Genomic DNA, 21784 nt, shown 5'->3' with positions numbered 1-21784 from the left:
TTTTATTTCAATCTTAATTCATTTTTATATGACTACGACAATCAAATAACGGATTCGGTAGTGAAGATGAAGTACCTCACTTTAGCTTCAGTTCTTTTTTTTTTTTAAATAATTTGACTAATGCTTGTGCTTTTTGAAATCAATTGCTAATCAGTTTTTGCAATAATATAAAATCCTTGCTTCTTGTTCCTACGATCATTTTTGTTTAACGCAATCAGAAAATCAGTCACTCAATCGGTCTCTCTTTATGTGTACAACTGTTTTAAAAAAACAAGTTTGTTGCGCACAAAATTTAATTTTGTAAACTTTCTTATTTGACTGTTTCTTTTGCATATCAACAAAAAACCTCACATCTAAGCAGTCATAGGAAATGATAATGATTTACAAATCGACTGGCTATTAGTATATGACACAACTGCTATTATAACCTTATGTGTTTGACAGAAACTTTCTCACCCAACAAACGTCAAAATTCTTGAAAACCGGACTGGAATAATGTAAAACTCAGCACTTTTATTATTTACATTCAGTAGCGGAAGTTTGACCAAAGCATGAATTCATCATAGCATAAACCTTGCCGGGCTGGTCACTTCAGATGTCTTATTCGTGAGAGAATCTTTGCCCTTAATGTAAGATATCCAAGTATTATACCCCAACACATCCAACTTACGTCTAACCAGTCAGCACGTATATGTCAAAGAGACTCCCACATCCAACCCATCACACATTTTAGAATCCACATGGGAAAATGACATGAGCCAAAATCGCGGCCGCGTCCTACAGCGAATATGCATGTATTGAAGCGCTATAATTAGGCAGGTAAAGGATCGATTGGCGTTGGTGTCTAAATTGGCGGGAGGTGGTGTGGTGGTGATGCTGTGATGGGTTATGGGTTGTTCATGGCCATTAAGGCTTGTCTATTTAGTTGATAATTTAGGTTGATGTTCCTTTTCGAGTGTCTGATGTTTGCTTGTTTAGAGAGTGATGTTGGTGACTTTACTGCTCGAATAATAACATTGAAGTTATCCATACATTTATCATAAATCTGGAGTAAATTTTGGTGGGGAGAGTGAAAGACAGGACGGGATATACATTATTGATAATGTATTCTTTGTATTATCATCTATCCTTTCAGCGCCGTTTTTCGTGAGAAAAAAAAAAGTGACGTTTTAGAAAATGACAAATAACATGCTAGTAGACCGGTCGTATTATTGACATTTGTCCACATATAGTAGTCACTTTTATTTTGCTTTGAAAGAAAGTGAGACGTGTGAGTCATACCAAGTTAAACGTCTTCGTGTACTGCTTGCTTTTCGCTGCTAACACTGATGTTTCGAACATGGTAAACCGATGTTCAGTCTCTTCGGTTTAATTTTGGATTATATACCTTCTTTGTCTCTCCAAACGTCTTACTATCCTAACCCACAACAGGATATACTGAATGATTCTTCAGCACTCGATAGCAAATGAGTCGCCATTAGCAGATGATTTTTACTGTAATTGACCATTTTCTGTTACGAGAATGAAATAATGCGCTTGTTAATCATTTTAAAAAGAACATTCAGCTGAGCTAGTTATCCTAAACAGAAATTGCAAAGAGCTGGCGAAGGTTAATGGGCGATGGACACACTTTTGTCTCTTATTTATCAATCTCGGATTATTTTAGGTGGTTAAGAAAAATATGGACTCACCTCCTAAGAATGCAACAGTAACTCCCTCTGTGTCCGCTGGTGATGCAGCACAACGGTCTCAATTGAAGGAACTGGACCAATGGATCGAACAGCTCTACAACTGCGAGCAGCTTTCCGAGAACCAAGTGAAAATTTTATGTGATAAGGTTATTTTTGTTCGTTTTCTTCGATTTTGAACATATCAGCGGAATGGGAGATTTACTGCCAAAATATAAACTATTCTCTTCTTGAATGAGACGCTCACCTCTTTTTAGTCCTTAGTTATAATAACCATCCAGGGATTCAACTAGATTAATAATTTCTTATTTCTGTCAGTGATTACCGAGAATGCATAAAGCACTGGCCTATAGGCTGAAATTTGTTAATAAGACCATTTCCAGCCCCATGTGATGATATACCGAATATAATAAGTCTTTGATTCCCCCAGCAGATTACCTCTTCTCTTTTTCGTATTACGCAACATTTTCTCACCATATTCATTTGTGGGGATATGATTCTTCCTGTGATTTTATGCACTTAGAATACTCCAACCCTTTGGGTTTTTTAATGGCAAGATCATATCAATGTCGCAAGTGCTAAAACGGCTCTGTATCTCAGTTGATTGTGAAGCTCGGATGGACGGATACTGCCACCTATTTAATGGATAGTAATTCTGTGTGATTCAGCTCCGAGAAAGTTTAGTCCATACGTTATATTCGACTAAATCGTAACATGATTTGGGTTATTTTAATTTTTATCTGGAAGATTTTACTGAATATTTCAATACTTGTGAAAGTGATAATTCATTATCTTTGCTTTATCATTACTTGTCAGTTCAGTACTAGAACAATATGCCAAGTAAAAGGAGCTGAAATCTGGTAGTTAACGTCATATTCAGAAATTAAACGATAAGTTTTATAATAATCGAAGTGACAGCAAGGTCGCAAAAAATTTCGATATGATTCATTAAAATTGTTTAATAATTTTGAATTCACTTTTACTCAAGAAACCAGTTTTATTTTATAATGTATCTATTAAAACTGATCTAAGCTCGGTTGAACGATGATGAATATGATCTAACTCTTGCCATTGACATCACTTTGGTTGTTTAAACGATAAATTTTATAAAAACCGGAATGATAATAAAGTTACAAATCAGTTCGATATTCATCAAAATTATTTATCATTTTAAATTATTTCTGCTTCAAAAATGATTTCATTTGACCATTTATCAATTTAAAAGTTGTTTGGTTAGGTTAGTGCTTTTGCTCCCATCTTTTCAATCTCATGATTTTGGTCTCTCTATTATTTTATAAGAGCTTCTTTTAATTGTTTAGTGATGACAGTTCGGTTTTAATAACTGCATTCAGTATAAAATTACATGTGGTTAAAAGGAATAATCTTATTATCGAACATCTTCGCAAATATTAAATGCACCACATCTCTCCAAATTCCGAATTACACTCTTCAATACATTCGGAAACGGTCAACCATTAGAAATTGTAGAAATTTTGAGTATTCATCAATATATTTTGTCCCACTCAACACAGATTAGTTGAATGCAATAACCAATAACCCGATTGGTTGAGTTGTTTTGACAGCAGGAATTATAAAGCCTATCCGGATTCGGGTCATTATCAGATTCAGAAAAAGAAAACTGTACTTAATGAGACTGCGTCTCAGTTAAAAGACTAAACTTACTTTATGATAAACTCACCACAGTTTTAGTTCACTGCATTAATTCTTGAATATTTAATATTTGAATACAACCAGTACTTCAATTTAGGCGAAAGAAATATTGCAAACAGAATCAAATGTCCAGGAAGTAAAGTGTCCGGTGACTGTTTGTGGGGATGTTCATGGACAGTTTCACGATTTGTTGGAACTCTTCAAAATGGGTGGAAAAGCTCCAGATACTAATTATCTTTTTATGGGAGATTATGTTGACAGAGGGTACCATTCTGTCGAAACAGTTACACTGCTAGTATGTCTGAAAGTATGTATTTTTCCTTTTAATAACGGTTATAATTTCATTAAATTTTCTGTGATCTGAATTGAATTTTATTTTATTGAATTCTCTGTGATTTCAATGTGTTTCAGGTTCGCTATAAAGAACGTGTTACCATTCTGCGAGGCAATCATGAGTCACGGCAGATCACTCAGGTATTTCAATTTTGGGGAATTTTGTAATGTTCGTCCCTAAATACGTAGGGTAATCTTCTAATTTGAATGATTCCTGTAAATCTCTGTGACACAGACATTAGCAATATAGGAATGCTTCAGTTCAATTTCAGTTTAGAAAAGCTGCTTCTAGGTCTATGGTTTCTATGATGAATGCTTACGTAAGTATGGCAATTCTAACGTTTGGAAATATTTTACGGATCTGTTTGACTATCTTCCTCTCACAGCATTGGTTGATGGTCAGATATTTTGCTTGCACGGTGGTCTTTCGCCGTCTATCGATAGTCTCGATCATATTCGTTCACTTGATAGGCTTCAGGAAGTGCCACATGAAGGTGATTATTTTTTTCAAATTTATTCAATTTCCGAGCAGTTTTGGCGACCTAAACATTTATTTTTAAGTGACATTTTTATTTTTGTCCTTTGTGGAATATCTTTATCAGCGAAATTTTTATGAGCAATTTTTTGCAGGGCCTATGTGTGATTTGTTGTGGTCAGATCCTGATGATCGTGGAGGCTGGGGTATTTCGCCACGAGGAGCTGGTTATACATTTGGGCAAGACATTTCAGAAACTTTCAATCATGGCAATGGTCTCACACTGATTTCCAGAGCTCATCAACTTGTCATGGAGGTACTCTTTAATAAATTAAATGTTCTCTTATAGTAACCTTTTCTAGCTAGTACTACAGGAATTCTCTTATAGTAACCTTTTCTAGCTAGTACTACAGGAACTTTATAATGTCTTGTATGTAACTGAAAAAGAACTTCAAACACATTATTGCTCAAGGCTGAAAATTTGAGATAAAACATTCAAAGGGGTGGCTTTATGAAAACTTGAGATGGGATATACAGAAATGCGATTTCCTGAGATAATTTAAGCTTTGTGAAATGTTTTGATTATGGTGCTAACGTCTCTGTGTTGCTCCTATCTCGAATATTTAATCGGGGTACTAATTCATTTACTGTATTTTGTTTAGTAGTCGATTTACTCAGTCGAAAAACATTTTGAGATGAAAATTCATTTACTACAAATTTTCAGGGTTATAACTGGAGTCATGATCGTAATGTAGTAACAGTTTTTTCGGCGCCAAATTATTGTTATCGTTGTGCAAATCAGGCAGCCATGGTTGAACTGGATGATGAATTGCGATATTCATTCTTGCAATTTGATCCGGCTCCGAGAAAAACGGAAACAAATGTCGTTCGACAAACTCCTGATTACTTCCTCTGACCAATCGGAGGACAATTTTTGTAGTATGAGCTTTTTGGCTGTATCTATTCTTTCTGAGGAGAAATATTTCACAAAATAAGGGTTCTTGAAGGATTTGTTTCTATTCGACTGTAATAGTAAAATCTTCCGGTTCTTCCGTTTCTTATCCTTCTCCTGAATATGAAGAAACTGGAGGTGGTGCTCTTAATTTGAAATTGTTTACTCTTCAACCCAGTATGACCGTATTAGTCAAATAATAAGCATTTGGTTTTTGGAATCGCAATACTAAGTGTTTAGTCACTTTTCATCAGGACATTCCCGTAGTGGAAGTTATTTGTTGCGGATTCTGTCATATGAATTTAATTTGTCTTTCTTATTCTAAGCAGTAATCCGTTACTTGTGGGTGCATTTTTGTTTGATAAAATAAATCAGTGTCGCTGCAGTTCTTCCCTCAGATAAATTTGATTTTATGAATCGTTCCATCACACAACAAGAATATCTCCACTAACAGAGAGTTTAAGAATGGGGATCGCTAACTCAATGCATAGTTGGCTGAAACGGGAATGGCAGAATTTTATATGTCGCTTAGGTGCGATGTTTTTCTGCATTTTGCTTGAAGATCAGGGAAAATGTGTAGGATCAGCTGATTCTGGACAGCTGGCCAGTGTTCTGCAAAAGTTGCAGAGATCAATACGTGACTAAAAAAGTGGCATTTACTGTCGGTCGTGAAAACACGGATTACTACCATATACGGTTGTAAATTCGAATTGCATCAAACTGCATTTAAATGTAATAAGACTACTTACAAAAATGTGGTAGAGTTCTGCATAACAAGATAACAGTGTACAGCATGAAAAATTGGATCGAAGTGTGGAAATGAACAAATTCAGTTCAAGTGGCAAATTAATTTCGAGAAGTCTGCGGGGTGTATGAAGGGACAACAGTATTCTAGATGAGGAGTTCACGCACATTAAGCTTGAAATGCTTTAGGCATATGAAATATCACAATAAATATTGGAAAAAGACAAACCAAGACCTCTGGACATTAAACATAATCATATAAAATGTTTAATTTATAGCTAAGGACCTAAGGCAGCGTTTGATAGTGAATAATATCGTTGCAACAATGTTGATAGTACAAAAATCAGATATTTCTAGATAACACTACCATTGCTAGTAGTTAACCACTCAAATATGCGATTCGATTCGCCAGCAGAATAAAAAGGATTTCGAAGGCGCACGAAAACGAAGTGAAGTAATAAAATAAAGAAATCAAAGCTGTGTGCGAAAGGTGATCGATGCCATAAAACACATCGCACTAAGTGACCTTGTGAAAAGACGGAAACACGTTTTCAAGTAACTTGAAGATAAATACGCAGTGACAATCGAAATGAAATTGGTAAGTAAAACTTTATTTGAGATGAACCATGCGTTTAAAACAAATATTAAGGTGTGGTTAGAATGTACTTACTTCCACAAAGTGCTAAGGAATATTTAGGATGCTTTGAGAAACTTGTAAAGCATCGAAAATGCAACCCTAATGTGAATAAAATGGCATGCTTCTCTCTATCTAAGCAAAGTTTGAGCTTAGTCAAGGAAAGAACAACCATAGTAACTAAAAAAAATACAAATAGTAAGGCATATCAGGAAAAAAGCCTACGGGATGCTTAACAAAACCCGCCATCGAATGTTAACCTAATTTAAATTGCAGATCGTGAAAACTGCACTACCTTTTCAAACTACTTACTCACTGCACTTTTGAGTTTTGTATGAAATGTAAAAACGAATACTAAAGAACAGTACAATTCTTGTTTTTGCTAGTTGGTTTGGGTGCTATTACTGCTCGAACTGCTTCTTCAAATACCTGGAATATCTGACTTCCATGAAATCAAAGACGTAAAAAGGAATTTCATGCACACCATAATTAAAAATTTTGAAAGCGTAACAAAAGGAAGTAGCCGAACTGATTTCTACTCCTAAGCCTGCAGCATGTTCAAAGAATGCTAAAGCAGCGAACAGAAAAATAACTCACTGCTTTCAAACCTTGCTGTGTCAAAGCACTACATTCAAGATATTTGACGGCTCTGATTCGCTTTGCAACTTTTTGTCCCTGGTTTTTGCTGACTGGCTGTTTGCCATCTGCATTCAGCTGCCTCAGAGTCTCTGGGTCGTCCCGTAAATCCAGCTTGGTTCCTGGAAATTAATTTGTCTCTTTTGTGGAAAACAAACTGGAATGTATGAATCAAGGTACTAAGTTTAGCATCATTTTTAACTTATGTCTCGAACTTCTTTCTTTTTCAGACATCAGTCTGTGGGTCACAATGCAACTAATATATAATGTTAACCTATCAAAAGAATTGGTGCATCCGGGCAGTTATGTCGTATTTCTGGTATCCATTTGGTTAGCACATTATCAAAAGAAACCGGGGCGACTATGCTGAAGCATAACACAAAGACATCAGTCTGTGGGTAACTCAGCGGCCGCAGACGGTCGTAATCTTCCTGAAAATATTATGTGCTATTTTCAGAGTTTGTTTATAAAACATTAAAAATTAGAAACATCGTTTCAAAGAGAAATATAAGAAACAGAAGTGAATTACTTGTCCAGCGGTATCCCATAAACCTAAATTAACAGGATACCCGTCTACTGTCATCTGTGCCGAAAAATTATCGAATCTGAAAAAGTTTCTTAAAAAAAATGATATAAAATAACAGCAACAAGTTTCTAAATTTTTTCAGTGTGTTCATAATCATAATGCTTTACTGACCTATATTGTTTCCGTCTTGTTTTTATACTATCCGATAATGCTAAATAAGGCTCAGGAGTATAAAATATTTATAAAATCGTTTATCAACATCCAGGTCTCAACATAATAAGCATTATTCTTAAAAAGAAAAGAAAAAAAAAAACTATGATTACTCTGAACAAGCCATAAGGTGTGAACGCTGACAAAACAAAATCTTGTGATGTGTATTGGCAGAACAAGAATTTATATATAATGAAGAAGCTAACACAGTAGGAACATATTCGACTGGAAAAGAATCCGTCGTGTACGATATCAACATACATGTTTTACCAACGGTACCATCACCAACCACAACACATTTGATTTGGCGTGAAGGAGCAGACATTAACGATATAAAATTGCTACCAGATTGTTGCCGTTTCCGGATAAAACATGCAATCCAGAATCGAAAGGGATACCTCCTATAAATATTCAACAATCTCAAAAATGCTGAATATGGAGTTGTTGCTGAAGAACTGTTAACATCCCAAAAATGATGACCATATAATATGTCCTTTCTCCAAGCACAACGTCCCATGAGTCTCGGTCTTTTTCCTCTCATCAACCAGCACTATCAAACTAATATACAGCTACAAAATACGATAAGGGATTCAATCTCGCTATGAAAAATTAGGTTTTATTGGTTTCCAGTGGTTGTGTGGTGGTGATATTCTGACAAAGAACTGCCAGCGATACTATGTCGTGTCTAGTGTCCAGCTCCCTGTTCCTCTCTTTTTGCTACTGAATCATCTCAAGAGTATTTCTGAGCACTTTTCCTTTCTCATCATAAATATATAATCGTTGAGGATAGTGTTCTGTTTGAAATGGTTCTTAGTAAAATAAATGTCTAGTTCACTGAGTGATTTTGATTGAGTCTTTAGAAAATATTTAGACTTAATGAAAGTGCTTAAAAGGGCGAATATTTTTATGTCAGAAGCTGAAGGAATAGAAATGAACTGTTATGTAATCAAGTATCATATGCTCAGTGAGTCAATTATTGAACTTGAATCTCTTTCCTATGTGATGAAATTTAATTATGAGGAAAAAAGCGATAAAATGACTCATTGAACACTGATGAACTGGACTAATTGCTGAAGTATGTAAATATGACAGTTTGTATTTTCGGGTAGCTTTATTCCCACACGATTATGTAACCAAAGGGTGGGGAAGAATCAAAATTTGGTGATGCGTTTTGTTTATCAATCATGCATGATGATGAGATCGGGAAAATTAAAAATTAATGGAAATGTTTCTTTTAACTTATTATTTGTGCTACTCAAAGTTACAAAAGCATTGCTGAATAAGCATGAATTTAGAAGTACATTCCTTTTTCGAGGGAAGGAAAAGACCATGGAATCTCGAATGTAATAACTTCAATTAGTCAAGAAGTACTGGCTGAAAAACCCGTGCAAATATTGTGTTTATATTTCATTCTCTTCTACAAAAATGTCTCAATGTGAAAAACAGAAGACATAAGATGTCACGAAAAACTGCAGCAACAAAAAAAGTGGCCACAAACGAATGACGAGGCAGTTGCTAACAATTGTCGATCCCTCATTCCAAAATTATTTAAAGTTGGATAAACATTCAAATGTAAGCATGGCTCTATATCAGTGTTTGATTAGTTGAATCACTTGTCATTTATTTTATGTAATATTTGTTACTACTGTAAGCCAACGATAATTGCAGAAAATATTCTTGTTCAAATATTTTTGTAAGTTTCAAGACAAACTTCTATTAAAATTTTCACTAAGTCTCGAATTTCTAAAAATTTTTAGGATTTCTGAATTATTCATAACTAATGTGTTGCAGATAAAATAAAATTTCTAAGTACAAAAGAATGCTAAGCATCATTAAAGAAATCGTCCTTCATGATAGTATGAATGGTAGCATTTAATGCTGGATAAGAACTTAAATTTACGCATGGCTCCATGCTCATTAAATAATTACTTTTCTAAAATGTCTACATTTCAGTATACTATAGACTGTTAGTACCAATAAATATAACCGTCACGGATGTGAGTAATGTAGACCACAAGATACATCATAAATACATTTCAGTCTATCGAATCTTAAAATGAAAAATCGTATTCAATACAAAAAAAATACTACAAATTCGAAACAAAATGAAACTTCGAGCAGTTCCAATAGTGATGCAATCATTAGCTTACCGTCAAATAGTTCTCATAAAATGCTGGTTGTTTACATTGATGTAGAATACAACGACACCTGATCGGTAGATGGTTTAATTACCTTTCACATCGGGGAAATTGCAAAATTAACAGTTGTACACTCCTTCTTCGCTGTAATATTCCATTACCGAGTATAAATTTAATCAGTGCAGTTAACCACAGAGCACTGTATTATCTTAATTTTAATAAATCGATTTTACTGTATTAGCATTAATAGTAAAAATAGTTGGAGTGAAAACAACTGTTAAAAATCAGTGGATAAGGAACTTCTTTGTCATTTGATAACCAAACCATCCACTATCAATTATATTAGGAAAATCATGAAATTTTGCTAAAGCTACAGAATATGAAAAATTATGAGTTACTTTCACAGAACAAGAAATTGTTTACAATGTATTTGATTCTATTACAACAAATATTTGATTCTCTCCGTAACAAAAAAAGAATTATGAGAGAATAGATCAAAGAACTCGGTTAAATAAAAATTGGATTCTGATTTACAATAACAGGAAATCGGAAGTGGGAGAAGAAAGAGAGAATATTGAAAATCAGTGAATTTCTGAATTCCCTTTTTAAAAATATTTTTTGACAAAACCAAAGAACTGAGCAGAGTTTGTAAAAAAAAGAGAGAAGAAAATAGTAAAAAAAATGAAAATGATGACTTTACAGCAAAAAAAGTAAGAGGAATCACAAACTTCAGAAGTAAAAAAAAATGTGCAGATGGCAACAAAGGCTTTTCTGAATATGAGAAGTGTTAGGAAGAAAAATCGCTCACACATCACAGCCTTCATTTAACAAATCACTTGTCTCACTTTAACGACAAATTTAATTATATCAAATATAACAGTTTTGAAAGAAATTAATGATTCCATGTCAGCTTGGAACTTTGCATAAGAAATCCAGCCTTATCACAATCGATCAATAATACTTAATGTTCAGCATTTCTTTGAAAATGCTTTCCACGGAGACATCTGTTGACGAGAAAAAGAAGAGCGTAAATAATGAAAAATATTTAAAAATCACAATTATTTTGAAAACGTTCGGATCAGTAGGCGGTTTTAAAGTACGCCTTCTCCGTTTATTCGGCAACGTTTACGTTTTGGGACAATACAAGATGAGAAGAATTAATGAATGAAAGGAATGTATCTTGAAGTAGATAATTTAATTAAATTGTTAAAGCACTTAACAGAAAGGACTAAAGATCTGATCGTTCTTAACAAAAATTCTGTATGAATATAATCATTTTATGAATATAATCCTTAAAAACTTTTTAAAGGCATGTCAGGAGAACGTTGTGATGCAACAAGATTTCTGCTAAAAAAGTGTATTTATGTTAGTTGCATTAATTTATTTTAAATGTATGGCATTTTTACTTAAAGGTAAGGGATAAAATATGACAAGTAAAATGATGAAGTCATGTATCCGTGATCAAGTTGTTGACGCTGAGATATCCTAAATGAATTATGACTGATTAAATTAGGCAAAAATTAAAAGAGATAAATATTAATACTATAAGGGCGCAGTTAAATTAGTATCAGTTTGAGAGGTGATAGAACTAGTAGTTAATTTTTCATAAACTGACAACAGCACCCAATTTCGTCAAGTAATCAAGAGCTGGAATTTAATCTAATATTTATGATAGAAGGATGTTTATATATAGGAAGAGAATGACGGAATGAAGCATTCCTTTTTTAATGTGCCACGAATGACAACCTCTAACCTTCATTGAATTCAGGAACTTTTCCCTTGAATAAACAATAATAAAAATAAGAAAATATTAGCAAGCTTAATTCCGAAATTTCAACAGGTCCTTTATCATAAATTTCAAATTGCTTTTCTGTTTCCTGAAATTTTACTTTTTTTACAAGATGCCACCGCAGAAGAGTTTAATTGCCGAATTGTTGAGGAAACAAACGAAAGTGGAACACGAATTATCAATGGATCCACACGCACAGGAAAGTTTCTACTATAATCTTGACCTGCACGTTGGCGTAAGTTAATTCCACGTCGATTAATCTTTTTATTATTATTTAAACTATGCATTTTTTTAAAATATTGTATTACTAAACTAAGTATTAAAAAATCCAGAAGAAAGTTCGGAACCTCAAGGCTTGAATCCTGATAGCAAAAACGATTTAATAGGTGCTTACAGGATGAGATTCGATTGCCACAATCAACTAATACTACTTTTTCAAATACCAGTGATCAATTCTCCCCAACTTGTGCAGAAAAGACTCAAAAGTAATATTTGAGACTTTTACGAGTTGATTATAATGAAGAGAATCACTTTAGATTTCAGACTGAACAAATCCGGCGACACTTTATCCCTCCTCTTCTTGAAGAATATTTCCAAACCATTTTATTTAAAAAAAATGGAGAATTAGTATAAGTAAGGAGATCATGAATTTCAGAATGAAAGCAAAAAACAAACACTTTGACTCTTACAGTTCAAAATTTTCAGAGCAGCAACTTCCAATTATGCTACTTCGGCAAACCATCAGTAAGTATAATACATATGAAAGGTTCTGCTTTCAGAAATATTCACAGTACTGGGTTTAAGAAATTTGATTACTTCCTTTCACTCATTCTGAATCTAAGCAATATACACTGTTTTCTGAATATCTAGTCGATCAACTAACGAGTGGAACAGTTTCGCCAAATGAAACTAGAGCAATTGTTATAACCAATACATTAAAAGGAAAGCATTTAGAGAGGACAAAGAATACGCAACCTCGCTGGGAAAATATTTTCAAACTGTTAAGTGTAGTACTTTTAATTTAGGACCATCTATCACTGTCCGCTAAGCAATACAAACATATTTTCCGAATTTCTGGAACTCAGTGATTCTGGTTCTACAGAGCTACCCACTGGTGGTTCTCGTGATTCTCTGAACTCGCATAACGCATTCGAAATTTTTGCATGGAATCAAAGTAATTTTTTCTAGTGGAAGGAGTATGAGAATTCAACAGTTTTCCTTAACATGTATACATATATATTAATTTATAATCAAATACTCCGATTCTAGAAAAGAAATGGGAGAATCCCAGGGAAACAAACACGTATGGAATTGCAAGTGAATATTGCTACTGTTCGAACAATAGCCAACCCTACTGATTTCACGATTTTCAGAATGCACCTTTATGAATTTTAAATACAATAAAATTTAATGAAACAGTCAAGAGATAAACAACGCATCTCTATAAACATGAAGAGATACACAGCGCCAAAGCTCCAATTTTGCGAAGTAGAAAAACATCGAAGTCTTTAGCAGCAATCTCCATATCGAAAAGAGAATCGCAACTGGAACAGTATTTTAAAAAGGGAAATTATCCGCTATTACAGACCTAACATTCCAACATCCGAATTTTGAAAGGTACTGTACAAACCTTTTACTTGTACCATATACAATTACAATGGGAATCATGTCTAAAGAAAAGAAAAGCTCATTCGTTATAGAAAATCGGCTAGACAAGGCCTCTTTGAGTGAAATTCAATTCAGGTATGCATATATGGACATTAAATGTAGCATGCATGTAAGCACAAATGCAAGCAATGTAACTAGACAATCATAAGATTTATAAGAGACAATATACAGTGCACTGGATGAAACAATAAATATAATTAGCTTTTAAACAAACTATTTCAAAATGACTGTTATCAAACTCGCAAAGCACCACTTCAGAGACTGATTGCGACTTATTGGTGTTGTCTCCTGCATAGTTACAGGTTCTAGACAGTTTGTTTAAAAAGCATCTCTGCATCTATAATCAGCTTCCCTAGCTTCAGCTTATCCTTTCAAAGTGTAAAGGACAGCTGGAATATTCAGTACCTAAATTTAAAGAATTAAGTCCTAAGTGAAAAAAAAAATTTTAATTCTAAAGGCCGCCACACAATACGACAAAACCATTCGCCAAAAAACTGAACCGACATAAACATTATTCAGCTACTATACCAAATAATCATCATAAATGGAATAAAAATCTGAAATACAAACAGCTCCGCAACTTATATCTATAAATGGATTGTGTAAAAGAGTAACAAACTCGATGATAAATTGCTCTCACTGAATACACTGTGACGCAGTGACATAATTAATAACATTTTGCCCTTCCTGATGAATTAGACCATTAGCATATTGTTCTGGCACTAAATGAGTAGCACGATTAAGATTTTGATCCTGATTCTCCGTACGATAACTAACAATCATAGGTACTTCTTCGCTAACACCGTCTGAAAAAAATTAGTAAAAAAGAGTAGAAAAGATAAAATTAATATATTGAGATTTCCGCAAATTTAAAACCATGACCAAAAAATTACATATACGACTATTCTGTCGCATAATTTCGACATCACAATTTTTAGGGAATTTTGTACTTCACAATACATCAGAGCTTGTTACACAGTTCGAATTAATGGTCTAATCCAGGACTGTTTTGAATGGAGTATGAAAAGAATTCGTTGTTAACACATAAAAAAAGAAATATTACTGGAAGAAATATGGAACAAAACAGAAGCAAATGGTGAAAAACTAACGTTGCTGAAGTTGTGCTACTTGCATATTAGTTGAATTATCATAATCGGGTAAGATACAACGTGATTCGGGAAGTAACACTTCGTCACATTCCAACCGAACTGGAATTGCAGAAGCAATAGTGACTTCTCGGATAGGTCATAAAATGCAAAAAATTTCTGAATAATATCATACGAACATCAAGGTGCCAATTACATTTGTTACTTTTAAACTGTTACATTTGTAATACAATTAACATATCTAAAAAGCAATTAGTAGGAGAATTATACCTTGTGATGAAGCCTCATCCGGATTTACTGTAACTACTGATCTATCTATATCTGCTGCACGTCTCTGCTCCATCGCCCCATCGTTACCTGGAGAAAATAATGAAATCACATAATGCTAAAAGTAAAACATGATAAAACTGTAGTTAGTGACATAAAGAAAACTTGAAGGTTACTGTCCACGTGGCAATGTGGGTGCAGAATATATGACTGAAAACGAAAAATCATGGAATGCAAGACAATTCCATTATACAGTTTTCATTACTTTGTGAATGTAAATAAACAATATCGCTTCTGATTTAAAAAAGGAAATCAAACCTTGTGTTATAGAATTAACAGCTGCGATGGTGTCCAGATCGGATTGCTGTAATTCCAGATTACGACTGTCAATGTGCTGTAGCTGAGCATTAGCTGTGAGAGAAGTGCTATCATCAAGTGTTCTTGAAGGAACGGTGTGTGAACGTTGTGTTGCTGTTGTAACTGCGCATGGTGATGGTACAGCACGATGGGTTACTCGAAGTGGATGAACAGCCAATTGCTGTTGTTGCTGAACAGAACACGAATTCACTCCTGTCATTTCGGCTAAATTTATAAACGGTGCAACGGAAGCTGAAAATCCTTGACGTTGATTTGCGATAGAAAAGCGTGATGAACTGGTTAAAACCACAGGTCGAGGTGGAGGTCTGAAAAAAAAAAAAGAGTTGCGTTGCGATAACTGGATTTCTCCACTGTGTCAAACAGATTTTAAAAAAGCAGAAAAAAAAAAAAATCAACTGTTTTTTGGTAAGATCAAATTGGAGAACTCCATGATTTAAAATATCAGAAGCATAATAACCTTCTAATGGTACGATACTGTTGTGGCTGACCAGATGCGGCAGCTTGAGCAACTAAACGTTGAATTTCGCTCGAAGTTATAGTTTGTGGTTGTAAATGACAAGCAGATGATGTACTTGGTCCAGATGATATGGTATAGGAGGAACGGGGTGAACATGATGATATTGAACGCATGAATCCCACAACAGTATTTGGATTGCCGTAATAAGGTCGAGTTGGGTTACTGTAGGTTGATACTATTGGTGATGCATAAAAACGTTGTCCACTGGATGACCTACAGAACAGAGCACAATATGGAAGATATGATACAACACTGCAATAAAAAGAGCTTTTTACACTATAAAGATCACTCATAAGGATGTCTCAAGAAAGTGATATAAAGCAATACTGAGCTTGTGATTCACCTACGGATTATTTGAAACAAGATATTCGCTTTCTGATCCCTTATGTTATAACAACAAGAAGTTACTAGGAATAGCACAGAAAGTCTTGCTCACAAAAGAAAACCTAACATTTCTACCAATATTTCTTATGGTACGAATATGGCGTAAAAAATGGAGTGATTTTCGGTTATAACAGTTAAAATTATCTGTAAGACGGTGCCCAACATTCAGAATTAAGCCCATAATACTACAGTACAAACCTTATATACGCTCGCTGTACTGGCTGCTGTATCCTAAACACATTCTGGGAATTGGATAGTTGTCGAGAAAAAGTAGAACTTCCATCTAAGACTGCAGATTCATTCCCTCCAGACGACAGTGTTCGGGTACGTTTTATAACCACACCTAAATAAAATGCAACGTTTTGCTTCTTAATATTTATATATTATGCGGAATATTTAAATCACAATCAATATATCTAAGCTGTATAATTTTATGCTTAGATATATTGATTATATAGAAATTATGCAACATATAAAAGCAGGATTTAAGTCTTAGGTGTAAATGTTTAAGTGGTCTGAACTGTGTAACACTAAATTTAATTATATTTAGTCATGAAAAATAAAGATAACTGCTCTTCCCTTCCAATTGTCTAACCATCATTGTAGAACTTATCTTGTCAAATCTGCATAAATCTGCAGCACCTTCCTTATAAAAACGCAGCTGTTTTAGTCGAACAAACATTTTAATGTGTTTAAACCTGAGGTAAACAAGTGAGGGATTTGATGAAATCTTCCGGAATTGCTAGTGGCGGAACTCGTGGGTATAGTACGAAATGCTGACAGTGCTGTCGTGTGAGAGGAGTGAGTACCAATGATTGATGAAGTGATTGGCAGAGACGATGTAGATGTGAAACTTGAGATGCCTGATGGTGATGTTTGTCTTGGTGGTCTAGAATGAATGGAAATGAAAAACTTAATTTGACATTTTTCAAGTGTCATGTATTAAGTTAGAAATATGTCATTTTTTTATCTCAAATCTTAAACTAATTTCAGTTTAATTTTTAACCCAGTGAAGATCAGCTGTTAATGATATGATATCATTCACAAATATGATTTATAAAATAACAGTCCAGACTGCAACGAAACAGATTTAAAATCAAATTCAAAACATCAGCTATGGTTGATAATTCAAGCTCAGCACGACTTAATCCTCATAAAATGTTCATGGTTAAGGAATAAGTTTTGCACTAAACAAACCTTCGATCAGGATTCCCGCGAATGGGCTTACTTTTCTGTCCCGGAGCTGGCGACTGGAACCTGAATGGTAGCACTCTCGCACACGTAGCAGATAAATCGCGCTAAGAAAAAAAAGGTTTTTAAACTTACTGTATGAAAGAAAAAATCGGAAAATGTAAAAGACATAAGAAAGTGAAATCCCAGAAGGAGGCAAGTATGAAAAAAAAAAAACGCAAAAAGAAATATAAGCGAATAAAATCTACGAATAGTTCTATTCATAGTCACACTACTCTCTGAACCGAGTTATGCTTACCTTTTTTTCGCCTTTATTAATTCTTAATCTCACATCAGTTAATAACATTTATAATACCTGCCATTCAGAAAAAAAAAATGATGCATTTCTCTGATTTTATCTCTTTTCAGTTTCCAATAACACTTTTTTTTTGAAAAGGAATCTTGAAACTACAAAGGTAATGGATTTTTATTTCATCTTTGTAATGAAGCATTAGAAAGTGAATGTCACCTGTCTTACCCGCCGTTTTTTAGGTCTCAAATATTCTCCAGTTATCTCTGAATCGAAATCTTCTTCATCTGCAACAAACAACTAATACCATCCAACTTTAAGAAAATGTTCAATTAGAAAAAAAATCATGAGTTAAGGATCGAAACAAATTGAACGCACTCTTTTGCACTGATTAACAGAATGTAGATAGAATTCTAATAGGAACCAACAAGGATGAAAATCGGATAACAAAAATAATCTATAAGCTACGATAAAATAAAAAAACATATATCATGCTAAAAAAAAAAATACAAACAACCTTGGAGACCACACTTCGATATAAGAACACCTTGATCAGCAGAAGTAACAACTGGGGTTGAACTGGAACTTGAAGATGGGCAAGATGTCAATTCAAGAGAACTTGGACGTGCTGTACTTGTTGACGGCGTCATGTCGTAGTAAAGAGTTGTTTTTTGGTTTGAATTAGCAACATATAATTCCTCTGCATTCTGAGTAATTTTTTTGAACTGTTGAGTTTCATCAAACGGCTAAAAACTCGTATTATATATATCAATAAATTAAAATAATGAGAATTTCATGTTTTTCAAGTCAAAAATATTAGCAAAATCTCGAGAAAAAATACCTTGCGAATTATTTAAGACACCTTAAAATACTTATAATTACTAAAATCGAATAACATTAGATAATAAAAGATAGTCCGAGTCTCTTTTAAGTGGCACACAATGCAAAAATAGTCAGTTACATCTACAGATGAAAAGTTATCAAATAAATTACACCTGCTCAGTACCAAAAAGTCTTAGGTTCTGTGTGACTTATATGAAATGGAAATTTAATAACCAATGTTTCAGATTTGATGAGACCAGAGGTTATGCGAGAATTTCGTGCACTACTCTCATGTTCGCCAGAATGCAGTATATCAACACGTCCATCATAATCGTTCTCCGTTTCACGCAACAATAAGCGCAGCCTTTCCGGAACTATAACATAATACATTTCGGAAAGGATAAGTGAAGTCTAAAAACGGTAAAAAAATGCTAAAATTCAAGTGAACGAATTTCAAAAAGAGAAATCAGTGTTTATAATCTAACATATTTCGATTTACAAAGCACAAAACGATGAACCGGTATTGTAACAACTTACCGTAAGGAGCTTTGGGCAATGTAATCATTTCATGCAATGCAGTATTTGCATCTCGCAACCTTTCATTATGTGTCTTTGCAAGTCTCAATAATTCATTTGCAACATTTTGGTCTTCATTACTGTCATCATCAATATCCTCTTGAATGGGAATCTCAAAACAATAAGTAATGACAAATGATAATTTTTTCACGGTACTAATCACAAGTGCTGAATTTGACTAATATTTTATATTTAGAAGACAGATTTCTGTGAGCATGAAAATAAATTAAAGTCAAAACAACGTATCTCGAGAGGAAATTATGCATCGCATAATCATTAGTTTTAAAACTCACGTCGCCATAATGTGGTATCGGATCCAATCCTTCGATTCCCCACTGCGCATATGTATCATACGACGGGCTTAAACTATAAGAAGAACAATTTGGCACAACAGAATTTGTAGCTCTTCATCATAAATTCGATTTAATACTGAGAAACATTCTAACTAATATATCCCTTCCATTCACAATAGAAAACAAGACAACAAGCACAAAACTGAGCATTCTTCACTGATTTTACAAATAAACGGATAGATTTAGAAGACCAAGATATACGTTTGCGCTATTTTCGTCAACATTTCATCATTAGCTGCTTGTCGTATTTCAGCGTGATAGGACTCGTCAGATATGCTATAAAATTACTTCATAACCAAATATTCGTGGAAAGAAAAATTATATATTGCCACAGCCCTACAAACACATGCCATCTTATACTAAGTAGTACCATGAAATAATTAGGCATTAAACAGACCAATAAAAAACTGGATTAAGTATGAATACGTACAATAAAGCTGTCTTCAAATGTTCGAGTAGAATCCTTTTGTAACCATTCAGCATTCCCTGAGCACGGAAAGCGGAAACAACCGTCGAGAAAGCGTCCTTCTCTGAAATCTAACACATTAATGAATTTGATACTTTATTTGCAATCAATCACCAAAAGCTTGAATAATAACAAAGTCATCAGAAATATCATATATCAAAACTTACCGAGTACACGTAGCATATAACTACAGTCTTCCTCATCATAAGTATTATTCCTCACTGTAACCCTCTCTTTGGTAAGTTTTTCATTCACAGTAATAGTTTCATTCTTTTCCTGTTCCTCAGTTGCTGTCTTGATCCTTGAAGACACTCGAAATTTTTGCTGATCCATTACCACAGCATTTTTTAATCCCAAGCGATCCTGAACAGAATAACATATTTTAATGGATGAATAGCAAGTATAAAGGAACGACCGTTGCTTCATTTCGAAAACCAATTCAATTAATTCCATCTAAAAACACCAACAGAATGACTTTGATGGATACTGATGGGATCAATATTGGTAGTCCAGCAAAAATGTACTGAGATGGAAGAAATATTAGGAAAAGGAACTATTTCGAGCTTTAAAGAACCGTCTAACAACTGAGAGATGTCTTCTAGAAATGTTCAGTGATTCCAGAATGCATTTGTAGAACAACTCACGTTAAGATAATATGTCTGACATAAAAGATAGGAAGGACTCGCTAGGTCTGTTTCACATTCATCCTTATTTATTTCTTACTAATCCTCTCCTCTCTCCTATTCTGAAATATATGACAAGATGAAAGAGTAAGTTAACAAAACAGAAAATGATTCCAAAGATTGCAACAATTCCCAAACTTCACTCTTTTTCTTGTTTCTCACAATGAACCAAGACCACGTCTCAAGTGGAGCTAAGAACGGGACAAACGAAAAAAGCATACATAATAAGAACGGGGTAAGATAAGTAATTCATGCGCCCATTCAGATGAACAGTTGAAACAGATGGTAGAGGGAGGAGTGCACAATCGCACATCTCTCTCTCTCTTTCCCTCCGTCTTCTCCCTTAGAAAAAGAGGCATTGAGGTCATCCCGTGGATTCATCATACATTTTGAATTCTCAAACCTTGCTAATCAGTGTTACAAACAAAGAGACAGTTCAGTATTCAGTGCTACTGTTGCTTCATTTCAGTCTCCCCATTCCTATCAACCTGTTAACTAGTTCTATAATTAGTGGATCGTACCTTTAAGACACAGACGAAAGATTAAGGTTTATAACCTCCATCCAACAATTTTAATAAAGTCATGTAATTGAACAAATACAAGGACTGACGCCAATCATCGGAAAAAACTAGATTAAATAGCCGTACGGCACGCACATTTGCAATCCTTCACCATCACACAAAACTTGATTGAGATTCAGGAAACAGTGATAAATAGTCGAGGTAAAAGTATCCCTCGCACCCTGAAGGCTTCAGTTCTGCTATAAGCTAAAGATATAACTTGCTGCACCTTCCCTCAGTCTACCTTGCTCACCTTACTGAATTCCTCCAATTTGAATATGGCGCGTCCTAAGGGAGCTAAACTGTGTCCCATTGCGAACTGCTTCGTTCCAAACAGGACATGTTGAGTGGCGGTGTGCGTTGCGGTCATAGGGAGATTTGGGTTGCTTGTAGAGATCTGTTCTCTTTATGGCGGTATAATGCGCTCGAGTGAGGTGCAGAGTCGGACTGTAACTCACTGTCATGTTATAATAAGTGTTGAGTGTTGCGTCTTCGTCAAACTGAACTGGAAATGATAACCATATGGGTTAAGTAAATTAGGCTGAGAAAGAGTTGTCATTATAAATGATGAGGAGTTCCAGTTCTACATTCGTCTTTACTAGAGCATTTATCATACCTTTTTTACACTTGGAGCTATAATAACGCTGAAGGATCTACTATGATCGAAAGTGAAAAATTATTTTTTCAACTTTTTTGACAATGGTTTCTTCAGTTTTCCATATCATATG

At 34.3% G+C, this 21784-nt stretch overlaps 4 protein-coding genes across 5 annotated transcripts; 2 read left to right on the top strand and 2 right to left on the bottom strand.

Moving 5' to 3' along the window:
• Nucleotides 1-1681: 1681 nt before the first annotated feature.
• On the top strand, nucleotides 1682-5083 carry Bm9899 (Uncharacterized protein; the record flags this gene model as incomplete). The annotated part of the gene is made up of 6 exons (XM_043075393.1): nucleotides 1682-1837; nucleotides 3457-3654; nucleotides 3771-3833; nucleotides 3985-4186; nucleotides 4323-4483; nucleotides 4892-5083. 6 exons carry the CDS (start codon nucleotides 1682-1684, stop codon nucleotides 5081-5083), a joined length of 972 nt encoding a protein of 323 aa, XP_042931327.1.
• A 1768-nt stretch (nucleotides 5084-6851) lies between these two features.
• Nucleotides 6852-8194, bottom strand: Bma-mig-2 (Uncharacterized protein; the record flags this gene model as incomplete). The annotated part of the gene is made up of 5 exons (XM_001898220.2): nucleotides 6852-6926; nucleotides 7095-7255; nucleotides 7408-7564; nucleotides 7663-7738; nucleotides 8076-8194. The coding sequence occupies 5 exons, from the start codon at nucleotides 8192-8194 to the stop codon at nucleotides 6852-6854; spliced, it is 588 nt and encodes a 195-aa protein (XP_001898255.2).
• A 3124-nt stretch (nucleotides 8195-11318) lies between these two features.
• Nucleotides 11319-13154, top strand: Bm9901 (Uncharacterized protein; the record flags this gene model as incomplete). Its single annotated transcript, XM_001898219.2, has 6 exons — nucleotides 11319-11372; nucleotides 11909-12031; nucleotides 12193-12281; nucleotides 12502-12540; nucleotides 12822-12970; nucleotides 13066-13154. 6 exons carry the CDS (start codon nucleotides 11319-11321, stop codon nucleotides 13152-13154), a joined length of 543 nt encoding a protein of 180 aa, XP_001898254.2.
• A 946-nt stretch (nucleotides 13155-14100) lies between these two features.
• Bm9902 (Uncharacterized protein) lies at nucleotides 14101-20266 on the bottom strand (the record flags this gene model as incomplete). Of its 2 annotated transcripts, none has more annotated exons than XM_043075392.1 (16): nucleotides 14101-14270; nucleotides 14574-14672; nucleotides 14841-14927; nucleotides 15156-15520; nucleotides 15673-15945; nucleotides 16315-16459; nucleotides 16815-17005; nucleotides 17314-17414; nucleotides 17816-17883; nucleotides 18114-18342; nucleotides 18653-18792; nucleotides 18956-19106; nucleotides 19288-19360; nucleotides 19549-19623; nucleotides 19778-19877; nucleotides 19981-20266. In XM_043075392.1, the coding sequence occupies 16 exons, from the start codon at nucleotides 20264-20266 to the stop codon at nucleotides 14101-14103; spliced, it is 2553 nt and encodes an 850-aa protein (XP_042931326.1). The 2 variants fall into 2 exon arrangements, with proteins under 2 accessions (XP_042931326.1, XP_001898253.2); XM_001898218.2 differs by having other exon boundaries at nucleotides 19981-20146.
• Nucleotides 20267-21784: the final 1518 nt, after the last annotated feature.

Source organism: Brugia malayi, assembly GCF_000002995.4.
Source record: "Brugia malayi strain FR3 genome assembly, contig: Bm_v4_ChrX_scaffold_001, whole genome shotgun sequence".
In the NCBI taxonomy this organism is placed as follows: Eukaryota; Metazoa; Nematoda; class Chromadorea; order Rhabditida; family Onchocercidae; genus Brugia; species Brugia malayi.
The sequence above is the reverse complement of the archived record's forward strand: the minus strand, read 5'-3'. Positions and strand labels throughout refer to the sequence as shown.